Source organism: Scatophagus argus, chromosome 18 (genome assembly GCF_020382885.2).
Source record: "Scatophagus argus isolate fScaArg1 chromosome 18, fScaArg1.pri, whole genome shotgun sequence".
Classification (NCBI taxonomy): Eukaryota; Metazoa; Chordata; class Actinopteri; family Scatophagidae; genus Scatophagus; species Scatophagus argus.
The window spans coordinates 10,758,932-10,776,106 of record NC_058510.1 but is presented as its reverse complement, the minus strand read 5'-3'; the positions used below and the strand labels follow the sequence as shown (position 1 = coordinate 10,776,106).

Sequence of the window (17,175 nt, the reverse complement as noted above, 5' to 3'; positions counted from 1 at the left end):
GGATGAGATTAAAAACAAAGATGTGAAATCTTGTTTTTTGGCCCTCCCAGGTTGATTCAAGGAGAAATGCAAATAAATAGAGCTATCTGTGTCTGCATCGTCAGATAAGAGGCAGAGGATATTCATAGCTTGACAACTTGATGCTTCTCTATTTCCCCCTTAAGGTAACTGACCTTGTTGTGGCACACTAGTGGCTTAAGATATTCCTTCCTGATTTTCAATGAAGAAGAAATTGCTCGAGATTAGGGGAAAGCAATTCGTTTATGCCTGGCTCAATTCAGTTCAATTGAATATAATTCAATTCAATTCCTTTATTGTCATTGTACAGTGCAAAGAATTTACGTTCCCCCAGTGGATCACAAACAAAAAAACAAAACACATATATATATACACTTAAAAGACCAAAAAATGAGTGTAAAAAAACATTGCACGTCCCTGACTTGTTTAGATTGTCAGATTGAGACAATTGAGACATTTTAACTTCATTTAAAAGTTGCTCAGAAAATAATTCTACTTTTATACATCCATCTAGAGGCAGTGCTGTATTTTAAGAAGAATTAGATCCTTGGAGCTCAGCAGCACTGGTGTCTTTAAACATTGTGACGTCCCATATTACTACTTCTGCCTAAACCTGCTGTAAATCAGTGTGAATTATTAACCGAGACTGCCACATTCCTCACGCTGATTCAACCGTTCTCTCGATCCCACAAGACCTTTTTATTATTCCTTCTAATCTTCTTCATCTTCTCCAGCAGTTGTCAATCAGCACCATGATTAGAAGTTATACTAAGCCCGCTCGGAGTTTTCCCCAGGTCTGTCAGTGTTTGCCGCTTTTAAACAGTTGCAGTGCAGTGCAGATAAGGAGATTTTTAAGGGGGGCGGCCCTGTGCTGCCTTGACAAGAATATTGTGAAAGTCTTGGCAGGAATGCAGTAACAGGTCTGGACATGAACTTCCGCATTGAGCAGGAAGAAGTGAGTAGCTAGTGAACCAGATGCAATCCACATCAGCACGCCCTAATCTGACTATATATGACTGTTTTTTTGGGTGTTGATCTGTATTAGAGAATAATATTTTTAGGGAACTGATGCCCATGAAAATGTTGTCTTGAAAGTAACCAGCGAAACAAGGATTAAAACATTTGAAAAGGTGAGTTACAGCTCTGTTAAGTTGGATGTTGTACCTTCAGTTAACGGTGAACACCCATAGCTGCTCCTCTGAGCCTATAGGTGTTTTTAACTATTGTGCATAAATAACTTTACAAGGAATTATCAAACAGTACAAAAATGGAACAGAACTGAAACTGTTATTGTTACTGTTAGACACTCTTAGTTTTGTTCTCAGAAGATTAGGGTCAGTTAAGTTACTGTACGATGATAAGGCAGCCATTAGGGCATTAATATACGTGTTCTTGTATCCTTTCCAACTGGGTGGACTCAGTTGTAATTTCAAACTTCTGTGTTACTCAATAACCACATGAAATCAGTAGGGTTGGCCTCTTATTTTAAAGTGCTGTCAGTAAATCTCCGATTATACAATCATTTTGTTTGTCTGGCTTTTGTGATGAGATTAAATCACAGAACATTGTCTTCTTAGATTCAAATGGAGTAATATTGAAAAAAAAACATTTTGTTGACAGGGTCTGTCTTTGACTCCTGTCAAGCCAAAAACACTGCAATACAGTGTCCAAAGACTCATGTGCAGCAGGGAGTTGTTTTATAATAATAATAATAAAACTGTAAATATAACCTGTTTGTGGAACAGAGTGTCCATGTTTGATCTCTACAAAACCACAAACAGTCTTCAGCAAAAAGAAGATATCATGTAGTGTTAAACGTCAGTTATGGTTCCTGGTTTTTTTTTTTTCTGTAAACGCATCTGCCTAAAACCCAAGTGCAGATATTTGATCTGAGTAAGAGAGGAAGTTTCTGTACATTATGGTAAACATGCTGCGCTTCGATACGGCCGCTTAGAGTTGTTGTCTGGTTTCCATTTTTTCGCCTGAAACTTCAGCTGCGCACATGTGGAAAGGATGAAACATATATTTGGAATTATTTAAAGGGGAATCTTTTTATGTAGGAATGTAATAGTTGCTAGCATGCAGTACTTTTGCTGTTTCTACTTCTTTGGATACCAGAAGTACAGTGTTGTATTTTTACAATTCATCGTATGGGTTTGGAAGATTGCCAGGTTTCATGCCTGAGTGTTTCCAGTAATATTTATGAATGCTGACAAATCAAATATTTTTAGGGAGGTTTCTGGAAAGAAAACAGAAATGGTCCATAGATGCAGTGACATACCCCTTATGCTTGTTTCCCCTCATTCTGAAACATTGTCCAAAATAATTTGAATATGATTTAAACGTTTACAGATACAAACTTTGAGGTATAGTAAATGCAGTTATTAAAGGGAAATTAAGTTATCCAGTTATTGTGCTCGTCTCACCTTACAGAGGACACTTTAGTCTTATCATCATGACCTTGTTGTAGAAACATGTCTGATTAAAATGGAAAAAAAGCTCACTTATGGATCAGTAATGGTTCTTTGAAATAGCGTTAGTCATGCTGAACTTTCTCTTCCACCTATGAAGGTCCTCCAGTATTACTGATAAAAATCTTTTCCATGATTTCACAACAGATCCATGTCAACCTTTATATTTTAGGCCAAAGACGTCACAAAACTGTTCATTTTTGCTGTTTTAAAGAAACAACAGGACACGTGTTGAAATAAGCTTACTTGTTTCTTTGTTGAATGTTCGAATATTGATACCACTCTTATGTGTGGACACCCAGGAGACAGTTAGCTTAGTGTAAACACTGGAAATGGAGAAATAACTAGCCTGGTTCTGTCTGTTTTGTATGAATTTAACAAACAAGACTGTTGAGCTTTAGTGGTGCTGGTAGGAGGATTTTGTCACATTGAGAGAAAACCAGACAGATATGAAGGGGTACTCTAACTCCTCAAGAAAGTGAATATTCTCATTTATCAAAAAGTTAAAATTTTATAATATATTGAAAGTCATTCTAGTATACTTGTACTATGGTGTACTACGCTGCTTTAGGTTAACCCCTTTTCTGTGGTATGAAAGAAAATGTTAAACTTCCTTAAGTTTACTTTCCCATTTGATCGACAGATAATGTGTACTTATCCATAGAAAATACGGCTACAAACTTCAAGCTACGATCTCACGCTTTCGGTGAACTGGATGGACTCTGTGAATGACCTTAATGACATTATTTTCCTCCTTATGTGACTTTAAAAATACATATTGAAAATTGCATCAAGCAGACACAGTGTTTACGTGTTCTGCGTGGTAGTTAATGAGCAAAGTGAGGTGACGTGGACCTAAATCATACTGAGGTTGCTACAGGAAGGTCTGTTATATTCTACTTGACATAAAACAAAATAAAATGTGACATGACAGGATGAACAGGGCAATGAAAATAATTAATGGAGTGGAAATAATATGGACATTAGCCTTTGTGCTTTATGTCAGCATTTGCTTAATTTTGCCATCATGCTAAACAATGGGTAAACTACAAACTAAATGGAAATTATTTTCTCATACTATTCACACATGACATAATGTGAGTGAAGGAAACAGTAGCGCTAAGTTTGCAGGTGTCTTTCCATGTCACCATTTCCTATATGATTTCGACATTGCAACTGGCAGGAAGTCTACCACTTCCTCTTTGGGGCGACCCATTCGCATAAATGGGTGGAGCAGAGGGGTGGCTGCATGCTACAACCTGGTTAAAAAAAAACCACACATAAAAATGCAACATGGAAATTATTACCAGACATTCACAAACATTTAGTTTTTATGTAAACTACTTTGCGCAATACTATAAAGTTTTGCATATTTTAACCTATGATCAACCCAAACCCATCTTGGTAATCAGAAGATGCACCATTTCTCATAGGTTTTAATTCATATCTGCACAAGCCTCATTGAGATTGAGGGGTGCATGGTAAATGTATTGGATAGTGGCTAACCTTAAAAGAAAGCTTATAAAAAACACAAACTGACTCAGACTGACAGACTTTTCCATCTATAAAGTCCTAAATAAAGAAGTATAATGAAATGGAATGAAATACTTAAGTGTGGTCTACATTTCAAGTGTTAATTAAAAAAATGTTAGCCACTAGCTTGAAGGCAGGCCAGTGAAACTCATTAACAGCCACAGAACCACAGGCAGAAGGCAGAGTGTTAATGTTCACCAGTGAGCTGTCTTTCAAACACTTTCACGTTCAGCTCATTTTAGTAGTTATGGGGTTTGTTCTGTCACTCAAAATTGACTGGTTCAGCAGTTAAAGCGGCCACACTTTTGTTTGAAATGTCCTTTAATAGAATACTCAGTGATTGAGGGCCTGATCAACATGCACTGGAGCTGCACAGTAGCTCAAAGACAGCACATTACATTTGTGAAATTAGCAAAGTGAAAACCTCAGTAAAGCTCTGCTGTGCTCTAACTGAATGAACTCCCACTGACACCTTCCCAATACTGGTCATATTCCCCTGTAAGAAAACAGGCACTCTGTCCTGCCTGCACATTGTAGCCCATCATAACATTGACTCTGAGAAATCAGGATTCATATAAAACATGTTTATGAGAGGGAGCATACTGTACATGATTACAGATCGAAATCTCAAGTGAATCTTCAGAAATTGTTTTCTGGAAAAACACAGCTACCCCGGTGGTTCCACAGACTGTTTTGCTACTTAAGACTAACATTATTAATCTTGATGATGCTGATGTTTCACTCCATACATCTACATTTGGGTCAAAGTGTAAATCTGAAGCAGTCAGTATGCAGAAAAAGCATAATTTATACTATGAGTGGTTTCTTATTCTTTACTCAGCATGTTTAATGCATCAGTTTTTGTAGGTGTTAAGTATTCTAATCTAATCTTTTCATCATGCAGTTTTTGAAATAAATTGCTACTGTCATATACAGTGACTGCACATTATATTTTATTAAAGAAAATATATGAATGAATGCAGTTGTGAGTAACAGGATCTACAGCTTGAAATAAACTGGGACTTTGAGACTATGTTTCATTCAGTGCTAGTATAGCATTGAAAAGCAGAAGGATTATGAGATGGCATTTACATCAACATGTCAGAATCGGATCAGTTTGGTGATTAGATTAAAAACGCTATATAAACATATGACACTGTGTCAGTTTAAAAATAAACAGCACATCTGAATCTGACAGAAAATGCGAAACTGAAGTAATTTTGCCATCTTCAGTTTGACGTGCACAACAAGACACAACAAGTGGAAGGCAGAAAATGAATACCTGTAAGTTATGCCTTCATACGTCTCTTCCTTCAGTCTGGGTTGGAGATATTTTGCAAGATAGCACAGCCTCAGGGCCCATATTACAACTGCACACATAAAGTAGCAGTGCTGTGTCTTACCACTGGCTGTGTAACATGCATGTGTATTTAGCATTCCTCACATTCCTTCACTGTAATTCATTACAACAACCATATCAAATCAATGTAAGTTCTTAGCTTTCTTAGAGCAACAATCAATACAGGTCATTGATACACAAGGTTCCGTGGTCACTTTATATCACATGGTGAATCGGTTTTGAATTTGTGTGTATGTGTGTGTTTGAAACTTCTATCATTACTTTAAACAGATGGATGACATTGATGCCATGTTCAGTGAAATGCTGGGGGAGATGGACCTCCTCACTCAGGTAAGCCAAGTCCTGACAGCTATAAGACATAAAGTATGAATGGACTGACAGTTTGATTCCAGCCCTTCACTCCACAGCTTAAGACATTTTTCTTTTCACTTTCGCTTTTGCTCATAACTTAATGTCATGTAAGTATTGTACCTCAAATCTGTTTGCTTTTGAGAGAAAATGAATACTTGATACTAGTCTTCATAATATAATATGAAAGCCATATTAACGATTAAAAACATTTCTCTTTTGTTGTTTATTATTATCATAATCACGATTACTCTTATTTATTATTTCAACCCGTTGCTTATGGATTGCTCATAGCAGTGATTAACTTAACAATGTTCCAGAAATAAAAACAGATAAAAAAAACAACAAAAATAAATAAGATAAGTAGCAGTGTTGAAAAAAAAAAAAAAATCCTTGAATTGCATTATGAAAATTTCACTAACTTTCGCTTTTTGGTCTTACTTCCTTTATTCCTAATAAATTATATAAATGTATAATAATTTTTTGCAATATACTGATGCCATTTTTCAAATACCCCTTATAATTTAATAATTATAATTAATTAAATAATAATAATTATAATAATAATTTAATCATTTAGGTTGTTATTATTATCATGTAAGATATAGATAAACAGTAGTACTAGCGAAACAATTTTGCTGTCACAAAAGAGTGCATCAGATCCTCTGTCGTGGCATTATATTATCACTTTTGAATGAAAGCAATTATACTCACACTTCATACAACAAATACTGAACCCAATACATTTCTGCAGACTGCCTGCATTTAATTCTCTCACCTTTTACCTTAAGTAAACTTTTCTTCTTTGGAGACAGATGACAAACTCACTAAAACCCACCATCGATCACAGAGACACTCTAGACTGGCGAGCACAAACGACACAGTGGGGGGAAATACTCTTGTGGTCATTTAACAACCATAAATTACACTCTCTTTTGGCGGGTAGGTCAAATGGCAACCTCATGAGCCACTTAGGGATCACACATTTTTCTCTTAGTGAAAATGCCTGCTGATCACTTTGATGTTTTTTTTTTTTTCCCCCCAAACCCATCAGTCATTTTAAATCATAGCAATTTCACCAGCATGGCTTAATATTACAATAATAGAAGCCCTGTTTGGTATAGTACCTAAAAACAGATGTAACCTACATGTTTAAACATTATCCCTTCTGACATAATGTTTATGAACAGTTTAAGCTACAGGAATTCAACTGCAGTTTAAGTTTGGATCAATTCAGTTAATTCATTCATTCATTCATTTTTTGGGAGTTTTGGCTGTATAGATATTATATTGATGGCCTTACAAACACACTGCCTTGTTCATTCTTCCCTGCAGAGCCTCGGTCAGGAAGCAGCACCTCCTGCTTCTCTCCCCAGCACGGACAAGAAACCCAACTTCTCCATTGACTTCACTGACCTGAATGGTGACTTAACATTCTGTCTGTCAAGTGTGTGAAAATACCACAAAGAGCTGGGTGTTTGACTGTTGTATGATGACTTAGTACAACTCTGCAGTTGTGCAAGGGCAAGATATAACGCATGTTTCATCGGTTGTTTAAAAAATGATTGGTAGTGATGTTAAGAGGTAGAAAAACAACATTCAGTTGCCCTGTAGTATACCTGGCTTCTGTTCAAGAGATGATTTCAGGCAAACATTGAGGTCACTGTATGTGCTAATTACTCTAATGCAAATGCCAAAGCTAATTATAGCATATGTTGTTATTAGCACTCTTTGCCATATTCTATTGTTTTAGTAGGTATATAATCAAGTAGGCTGACTTCAGTCTTTTCAAGTCAGGTTTATCTATAGAGCATTACCTATGCACAATTTTCAGCCTCATGGAGGCACAAGTGGGAAAGTTGGTAGACTTCATTATCTTGGGACCACAAATGTGCGCACAAAATTTCATAGCAGTACATTTAGAAATTTTGCATGTCTACACTATGAGTCTAGTGGTTGACCAGCAGTGTATTTGCCATTCCTAGAGTCATGCCAAACATATCCTAAAGTCCAAATTTTATAAATGCTTTGTAAGTTGTAAATAATAGCTTGATGATGGTTAATTGCTGGTTAACAGAAGCTTTAGCTCATTCTCATATTTGGAACTTGTCTTAAATATACAAACCGTACCTGACTGGCTGTTTTTCAACATCAGAGTCCCTCCATGAACTGGAAGACAATGATTTGGATGCGCTCATGGCTGATTTGATGGCTGACCTTAATGCGACAGAAGAGAAACTTGCAGCAGAATTACAATGTCTCAAGGAGCCATCACTGCCCCCTCCAGACCTGCCACCACCACCTAAGGCCCAGATCACAGGCATTGCTTCCTCCTCCTCTCTCATTTCCCCAACATCACCCGCAAGCAACACCAGCAGCAATGTTACCACCCCAGCCTCGTCTGCTGCCTCCCCTTTGCCACCTCCACCTCCTCAATCTGTGAAGCCTACAAGGGTGAGTCAGCGTGCAGTTTGTAAAATGAGAAAAACACCTCTGCAAGTACCTTTTAGCAGCTCAACTGGAAACTTTAAGACTTAAGAAGAGAGTTTAGTCAAAGTTTGTTCGAGTTATAGAAATTGACTTGAGCTGTTATGGTTTAAAGCAAAATGTCACATTATTAGACGACAAAAGAACACTTAACTGTGCACAGTCATGCTTTTAAAATACAACGTGCAAGAATCATCAAGCAAAAAAGGCAGTGATGTCAATCTTTTAGTGGTGGTGAGTCTGTTTATTACTAGAAAGGGATTTCTGAGCCATGCGTGACAAGACAGTCTTACAACAAAAACATCATCAGTTCCCAGCATATAAATTTCTAGTGAGTTCTTTTTGTCTTGGTGGAACTGGGAAGAATGGTATTCTCTTATAACAGTTGGGACGGTGAGATCATGGGGAAGTTGTTGCTAGATGGAGGCATCTGTTACAGTTCCAGAGACTTGTGAGGCAAAACAGCAGAGAGTCTGTCTGGAACAGATCAAACATATACAGCCATAAGGCAGGAAAGAGTAACAGGATCAATACCAAAGGTTGGAGAGAAGGGGAGGTAGAGGGTGGCAATGGTGGTGGTGGTGGGGGGTAAAGTCAGACAGGAGCTTATTGCTTTAGCAGGATTTGTTACCTCATCCTTCCTAGGTAAAAACACCAGCTGTGCTGAGGCTGAGAATGTGTCATTGTTAGGTAGAGGCGTACAAGTTCATTAAAACTACACTCTAGGCAGGATTTTTATATAAAACATAACATCTGATTTAATTTAATTGAGATCCAGTAGAGTCAAAAATGTGTTCCAAATCAAATTCTTGAATGGACTTTCCAGTCATGAAATGAAAACAAAATCAAAACAAAAAACTACACCTCCTGAAGTTCTATATCCACAGAAACTAACCACATTCAGATCTCTTCCTTTCATTTACCTTTAGCACCCTTTGAGCAATAGGCAAACAATGCATGAAATGTGATTGATCGCCATTTTTTGTAGATGTTACAGCCAACAGCTTGGCTTAGCGATAGAGGCTGGAAAGAACAAGCTAACTTGCCTCTGCCCGAAGGTAGCAAAAGCTGCCCAGCAGCACCTCTAAAACTCACCTAAGGGAGCAGTGAATTCTATGCTGCTTACTTGGCAACTTCAGTTAATGACAAGGTTCCTGAAAGTTACTGTTTTTGGCATGAAATGTCTGGCACATAACTGCCCCTAGTTTTTACACTTCGGGTTTAACATGGATTAACTTGTACACCTGCACCTGTACAGATATGAGTGTGCTTTCAAAACTCTGTTTACAGTAATCAAAGTTGATTCTTTTGGTACTGAGTTTAAGTAACTAACTAGTTAGTTATTTAGAGAAGTAACTAACTTTTAGCCTTAACACAATTAAGATTGTAAGAGATTACTATAGTATAAATAATGGTGGCTGATATTTATTCTTCACTGAATAATTGTTAATTTTTTTTTTTTTCTATTTAGGAGGAAATCGAAGCACAGATGAAAGCAGACAAAATCAAGCTCGCTCTTGAGAAGCTCAAGGAAGCTAAAGTGAAAAAGGTATGACCAAACACTGAAGTATCCTCTGCTCTCACATCTACTGGACATCTGCTGGGGCAGTCGTGGATCAGCGGTTAGGGTGTCGGACCCGTAACCGGTGGATCGCTGGTTCGATTCCCCGTCCCGGTGTCCATGGCTGAGGTACCCTTGAGCAAGGTACCTAACCCCCACTGCTCCCCGGGCGCTGCACGCGGTCGCCCACTGCCCCGGGTTTGCTGTGTGTGTGTGCACGTCACTTGGGTGGGTTAAATGCAGAGAACAAATTTCGTTGGAGTGAGTTCCCTCCAATGACAAAATATGTCACTTTAATCTTAATCTTAATCTCTAATCAACAGTAAACTTGAAAGACATTGTGAATTATGGCTACGTGGACATCACTGTAAAAAGACATAGTGTTCAAAAGTAGCATGACTTTTTTTTTTTGTTTTGTAAGAGTCATGAATCATAGTAATGGATGGCCACTTTCAACCAGGCGCATCCTGCAGGATAGCACGGTTTCCTCTTTGGGTGATATGCGGACAGTTTCTCATCTTCAAAGCAGTCAACAAAAGCACAGACGCGGCCTTGCGTGCAAAGCTCCATGTCAGGATCTGCAATTTAATACAAAACTAGTTTCAGGTCAAGCTTCAACTTTTTTGAACTTTTCTTTTTTTTTTGATGCAACTGATAATACAAATGCCATGTTCTACACTTTTACTCATAGTTTGTTGAAGAACAAACGAAACATACATGGTTGTGGTTTGTGCTTTACTGACTTACTTTCCCCTTTAGGATAGTAATTATAAATTCTTAGAATCTGAGCAAAATCAGATACGGGGAAGCAGTTGTGCATGTGTGGATGAGGAAACACAGACCATTGGCCACTTTCACAGGAACATCTGTCCCAGAGTTGTTAAACACAGAATAGCAAGGTGTGGTCCCAGTGGTTTTCAGCAGAAACCATTGAAGGCTCAGCCTCACTGAAGACCTTTAACTTTCAGATAAACCAACTGGTTCCAGAGCATGTTTTCAACACAGATTATGTATTTTGAAGATATATATACATATATATATATACATATTGAACCTTGCATATGGAAGAGCAGTAAGAGAAAAAATAATTTGGCTTTTCATTCTACCACATGCCATAACCATATTGTTTTCCAGGGAAGGTCAAGACCTAGTAATATGTGATCTAACGCTCTAAATCCTCGTGATAACATCTTTGAAACCCACATTTTTACGACGCAAGGCAAGCAATTGACTGACCTTGGTTCTGTGAAACTCCTCAGCTTTCAAAACTTGGATTTGTTTCAGATGAGAGGAAGTGTGAAGCCATATGAGTCTGTGAGGAAAGCACTGCTCCGCTCCAGAGCAAAATTAACCTCAGCTGATTTTTTCCCGGCCAAAAAGAGACAAATACAAAGGAGAAGAAACTACTTTAAAGCAAAAGAGGTTTAACAGAATGGAGAAACAGAAGTGCTGATGCCCAAAATCTATGAGCAAAACTAGCATTAGGGAACAGAAACAACAATTTGCTTTATAGCCTATACTTAAACTGGCAAACAAACAAGTTGCATGTAGTCCAAAGCTTGATTTGATGACACACTTCAGAGACACCTGCTGCTGCTGCTCAACTTGTTTAACTTCAATCTGTCAATCTATCATGCAGATGAAACAAAAAACGTCATGCTAGAACCAAAAACACTTCATTAAATATTATGACGTTTTAGGAAATATGCTTGTTAACATTGTTGCTGAGCATTAGATGAAAAGATTGAACATATCTGTCCTTTAAATATGAAGTTACAGCTTTGTGTAAACAATAGAAATGGGGGAAACAGTTTATGTCCCAAGGTAAAATAATCTACATACCAGGGTTTAGTGATTACAACATTAAAGGGTATCTGTTTAACCAACTAAACCAACTAAAACATCTGTATTTGTATCTGTAATCAGTATGGAAATGAGTTTTAAATCAGAAGGAGACTGGATTAACCAATTTTAGTGGGATAGTTATATTTCACTTCTGTTTGTTAAAATAATGTGACTGCTAGCTACAGCTTCATGTTTACCATATGTGGGACCTGGTGTGGTGTTGGAGCTGTCATGGACACCCCCCCATTTTCATTTATTATTTTTCAGGGTTGTATTTCATTAATTGGGTTATTGCATGTCTGACTGGTTATCACAATTTGAATGTTTTGCTGTGTATGGGAGGAGGTCCCGCAGGCAGTTTCGGGGCAGCTAAGTGCCCCAGGGGTCCTCAGGTAAAGGCGGGGCTGTATGTGGGGAAAAAAAACCCGGATAATCAACAGCGAGAGAGCGGTGTGTTTGTGAATTGTCAGATTAAAAGTGAAAAAAAAACCAAGCAAAAAAAAACATGCACACCTGAAAGCTCGACTGTGTGTCCAAGTGTGCAACACATATAGAAATACAATCTTCTCACCTAACAAACGTTGTGTGTTTTGTTAGAGGAAAATCCAGCAAAGTAAAACTAAGTTACAATTTTCTGACAGTTGGTGGTGAAGGTGTTGCTGAACGATGGCAGCTCCAAGACTCTGATGGTTGACGAAAGGCAGACGGTCAGGGAAGTTCTAGACAACCTGTTTGAAAAGACTCACTGTGACTGCAATGTGGACTGGAGCCTGTGCGAGACCAACCCTGAACTGCAGCTTGGTGAGTGAACAATTCAGTTTTGAAAATACTTTACCTCGTTGTTGATGCTACATGGTGCTGCACTCGTTTAGCACCTCTCACGCAAGATTTCAAAGCGCCTTGCAAAGTTAAACAAAAACTGACGAGAAGTCAATCCCGAGACTTTAAAATGGTCCACATGTGTTCCCTCCTTCTGGTGCTGGTCAGCTTTTGGGCACAAAATTGTGGCTAATGTCAGACTTTTTGGGGTAGACCAGAAAAGAGAGCATTGCAGTGGATAGATAGATACTTTATTGATCCTGAGGGAAATCCAAGCATCCAGTAGCCCATTGCAGCAGTGGAGGTTAGTCAAAAAGTAAACAAACAAACAAGGCCTAACTGTTAGTAGGAAAAATAGACTAAACATATACTAAATAAACTAACATATGCTACATTAAAGTAGCTGCTGGATATAAAAATGTGAATTAGTCACTCTGCATTGCTCAGAGTGAGAAATGATGCTCACCTGTGTGCTTGTGGTAACTTCTCGAGAACTTACTTTCATGGCAAATTTCTCTCTCTGAGCTGTAGAATCTGTAACTATAATGTCGGTTCTATCCTGATGGAGCTGTAATTAAGCAAAGGTTTTGTGATATCCAGGTGATAACATATATATATAATAATACATCTAAAAAAAAGTATCAGTAGCTCTTGTGTTATGAGAAGATACAGGTACATAAAGCTATGTGTCATCAGCATAGCTATGGAGAGAAATGCAATGCTTCCTGATGACATATTCAGATTTACAAGTGTTTGGAAAGATTATGACGGACTGATGACCAATGATTAATCCATCAGCAATCGCAGTTGCCTTTAAAGTGGTTTCACTAGTTGATACAGCACCATTGGACTTCCATCTGTGGTCATTTTGTGAGAGACTTGTTTTAAACAATTTGCATTTGTGTCAAATATTTTCAGGGGAAAATTAAAAATCTTTTGGTGCACATTTCCAACAGCAGTATGAAATAAATCAAAGGATAACTGGGTTGCTATGCAAACTACAACATTTTTACCAACAGAAAAAAATGTTACTCTACTGGTGACATTGCTTTATTTATTTCTGTTAAATTTACTGTAAAAACACAATAGCAATAGGTCCATATTGGGCAGCATATCAACAATGTGCAGCGGTAATGCTGACTACCACTTTGACCACTTAAGCCTTCAGTGTGTTTTTATATGAACTGTCAAGTAAACACACACAATCTGCAGGGTGGGATATTTCACTCAGGTCCAGATGATGGACTGTGTTTTTATTGGCACGATGGCAGCCACACTGCAGCAAAGTCACAATGAAACATTGATCTTACTCCCATCCATCTCTCTCTCTCTCTCTCTCCCTCCCTCCTCGACTCTTTCTTCTCTCCATCCCTCTCGCTCTCTCTTACAAACACACATACAGTGTAGACAGGTGGGTTTAATTTGCTGTATCGGACACCGTCAGTCATCCACCCTGTCATGCGGAAATACAAGCCTTATGATCTCAATCCTCTGTCTGAGTCGTCTGTGCTATATTTACTTCAGCTGCTGGACTCTCAGATTCTCCGGACACTCATTACCACCTGTTTTCTCTGATTTCGAACAACTTCATCAGATTGTTATGGAGATAATTCATATTTTATGAGAACCAATCCCACATATCATGAACGGGGAGTTATTTCACTCAGCCCTGAAGCTGTTTTAATAAGATACTCATGGTAGAGTCATTAACTTCTGTGAGTACTAAAATCTGAGTCAATATTATTTTGCTTGAAAATTCTATTCAAGAAATGTTATATTCAGCTATTTAAGCCAGGAACCACTTAATTAAAGGATTATTCCATGTTTTTCTTACTTTCAACTAAGTCCAGATACCAAGAATGTATTATGTGGCCTACTAAAAAATGTAAATGTAAAGTTTTATTACAGAAGTATGAATAAACTGCTGGGTATTGTAGTTTGTAGAAAACATTACTCAAACAGGTAACACACATTTGATAGGGACAGTAGAGGTTTACGACACAGACGAGTGTGATAGATTAGGTTTTGGATACACAGAGATACATATGTGTTTGTTGGCTCTAAAACTCTAGAAAATCACCAGACTTATCTTTCAGATGTTTGCTGCAAACACTTTGTCACAGAAAACATTTACAGTCTCCCTTTTGGAGCTGTAGCATTGCTTCAAAACGCTAACAACCAAAACACAAACATCAAGCAGATTCTTTATGGATGAGGACTGAGTTTGTAATATCACACAGGGCTCTAAAACACATTAAGCACTTTTAATATTAACCTTACAGTAAGTAAAATCAGTACTGAAGGGGGCAATCAATGAGGAATTCACTTTCACAGTTTTACAGTTTTACAGTCTTTTTGCATCTGGTGATTAAGATATATATATGTATACTTCCAGTGCAAATGAGGAAATATGTGTTTCCCTTTGGTCAACACCGAAGTTTATTTTTAACCAAATGAGCTGTCTGACACACAGATTGCTATTTAATAGGAAAGGGTCTTTTGACTCATGAGCACAGGGTGGACGTGGTCTTGTGTCATCTCTGACTTGCAAGGCCATGTGACAGCCTGTCAATGGAAACAATGACACCTTTAATCTTTATCAACAAGTGCTGCCCAATAGCAACACTGTCTTCAAACAGTGAAGATTTTACTGTTAAACTCACCCATGTGCTCACCATGCGCACAACTGAAACACACCATGTGGTTAATGAAGTTCAAAGGGATTTTTTACTTCTAACAACTCACTCTAGCAGCAAAGTCACACCATCCATTTAATGATTGTAATAGTCAAACTAAGGACTAGAACCCTGGCAGCAATTTATTTAATGCCTACCTCCACCTCAGCTAGTATCCTGTAATTGGGGACCATGGCTAGACTACAGTCAAATGCCCAGTACATGATGGAGATATATGGCAATGAGTGTGTGGGTGGGCAGACATTAGGAGGAGGAGGTTGAAATTGCCCTTAATGTGTTTTCGTGGTTTAGTGCCATTTAAAGTCCTTCCAGCAAATGAGGAGGCTTGTGTTTTATTGAGCCCTTCGTTAATTCATCCGACTTGAATTGTCCTGTAAAGCTGCGAAATGGTCTTTCAAGCAAACTCAGCTGACTTAAAGATTTTGTGACAGAGTGAACTACTGTACATATGGTAAAGCATTCGTTTTGACTTTTTTTTTTCTCCTCTGTTTTTTGCTTTGTGAAAACAGAGGAGGCATGAGAGCACAAAGACTGTTGTAGATTGTGCCTGGAATAACAATGTACTGTAGACTAGATTATTTAATCTTCCAACACCTGGATACTGTTGTTAGCGTTTGAATGCTGGTAAATGATGTTTTATGGGCCGATGTTTACTACAGATGTGGAAAGTAAGCAAGTATATTTATTAAAGTGCTGTACTTGAGTAAAATTTAGAGGTGCTTGTACTTTACGCTTTGTAAGGCTTTTTGTTGCTACTTTACAACATTTTGAAATTGTCCTCTCTGGGAAAATTCGACCATTGAAATTTTTTTAGTACTTGAAATTACCTATGTTAACATTGTTTGAACAAGTTTTAGTTGCTTAGGGATTTCTCGCATGACTTCACCCACTTCCAGGGTTCATGGAAAAGAGAAAAATGTCTACAAGATAAAAATGTTCTGGAGTTGTGACCTTTGGAGTTGCTTAACCAAACTACAGTGTTTCACGTGTCAAATCAGAAAACACTGAATCGTTTTTTAATGGTCATAAGGGAACGACCAAAGACTTTTTGTCATTTAGGAATGAGAACTTGTTTCAAAGGTTAATATTCTAGCGTTGGCATCGCTGAGAGCCATTAGTTACATTGCAGAAAGATAAATTTGCATCACAACCACCCCAAACTATTCGGTGTAGTAGATAGATACAGAGACATACAAGATACAGCACCACTGATCAGCTTCAACATTCACTTATAAACAATGTAATACTTCACAAGTACACAAGTTTAACTCAGTACTTAAGAACAGTAAAAAAGATGTTGTTCGTTAGGCGCATTCAGTAGTCTATTCATGATGTGGCTACTGTCTACTGTGTGTATAATTAGAAAATTTCACACTTTGGCACACCCCAGTGGCATCAAAATTGACACGTCTGACTGCTGCCACCAATGGTCTCTTAAAGTTTGCTCTTCTTTTGACAGAACGGACATTTGAAGATCACGAGAGTCTCGTGGAGCCTCTCTTAGCGTGGACGAGGGACAGCGAGAACAATATCCTCTTTCAAGAACGAGTGGAAAAGAATGAGGTTTTCAGAAACCCACAGGTTGGTCCCCTCATTATATGCTTTTTATGCCTCTATGAACATATACTGAGCGATTAGAGGTTTTGTGCATGTGATATCTCAAATGTTCACTAGCTACTTCATTATTCCTGGCCTTGGTTTGTGCAAAGTCTCCACATTGTTTTCAGCTCAGCACCATCTGGCTATTTTCACTCTTGAATCGTTGTCTGAATTATGAGATGTCTTTCCTCCGTGCAGGATGACCTCTTACATTTATGTCCTCACTGTAATACATCAGACAAAACAGCTTCAGGCAAAAGACACTGAGATCTTGGCATGTTTGTTGATATAATGGGAACCCTTTATAATCTCAGAGTGTTTAATGGATTCAGTCTGTTGGTAGAGACAAATAGCCAGATTGGAAAAACCGGTGAGATATTCTCATTTTTAAACTACTCCATCATGTCTTCCACATCCCCCAACAAAAGAAAGTTCTGC

At 38.0% G+C, this 17,175-nt stretch overlaps 1 protein-coding gene across 1 annotated transcript in view; it reads left to right on the top strand.

The window, feature by feature from the left end:
- The first annotated feature begins 950 nt into the window (after window positions 1-950).
- LOC124049576 (amyloid beta (A4) precursor protein-binding, family B, member 1 interacting protein) overlaps window positions 951-17,175 on the top strand; it is a 23,483-nt gene continuing 7,258 nt past the window's right edge. Inside the window, exons 1-7 of the mRNA XM_046371401.1 lie at window positions 951-1,148; window positions 5,653-5,712; window positions 7,066-7,153; window positions 7,886-8,184; window positions 9,689-9,766; window positions 12,265-12,424; window positions 16,598-16,719. Of these exons, the coding sequence (XP_046227357.1) occupies window positions 5,653-5,712; window positions 7,066-7,153; window positions 7,886-8,184; window positions 9,689-9,766; window positions 12,265-12,424; window positions 16,598-16,719 (807 nt within the window). The 5' untranslated portion in view covers window positions 951-1,148. The remainder of the gene's footprint in view (window positions 1,149-5,652; window positions 5,713-7,065; window positions 7,154-7,885; window positions 8,185-9,688; window positions 9,767-12,264; window positions 12,425-16,597; window positions 16,720-17,175) is intronic.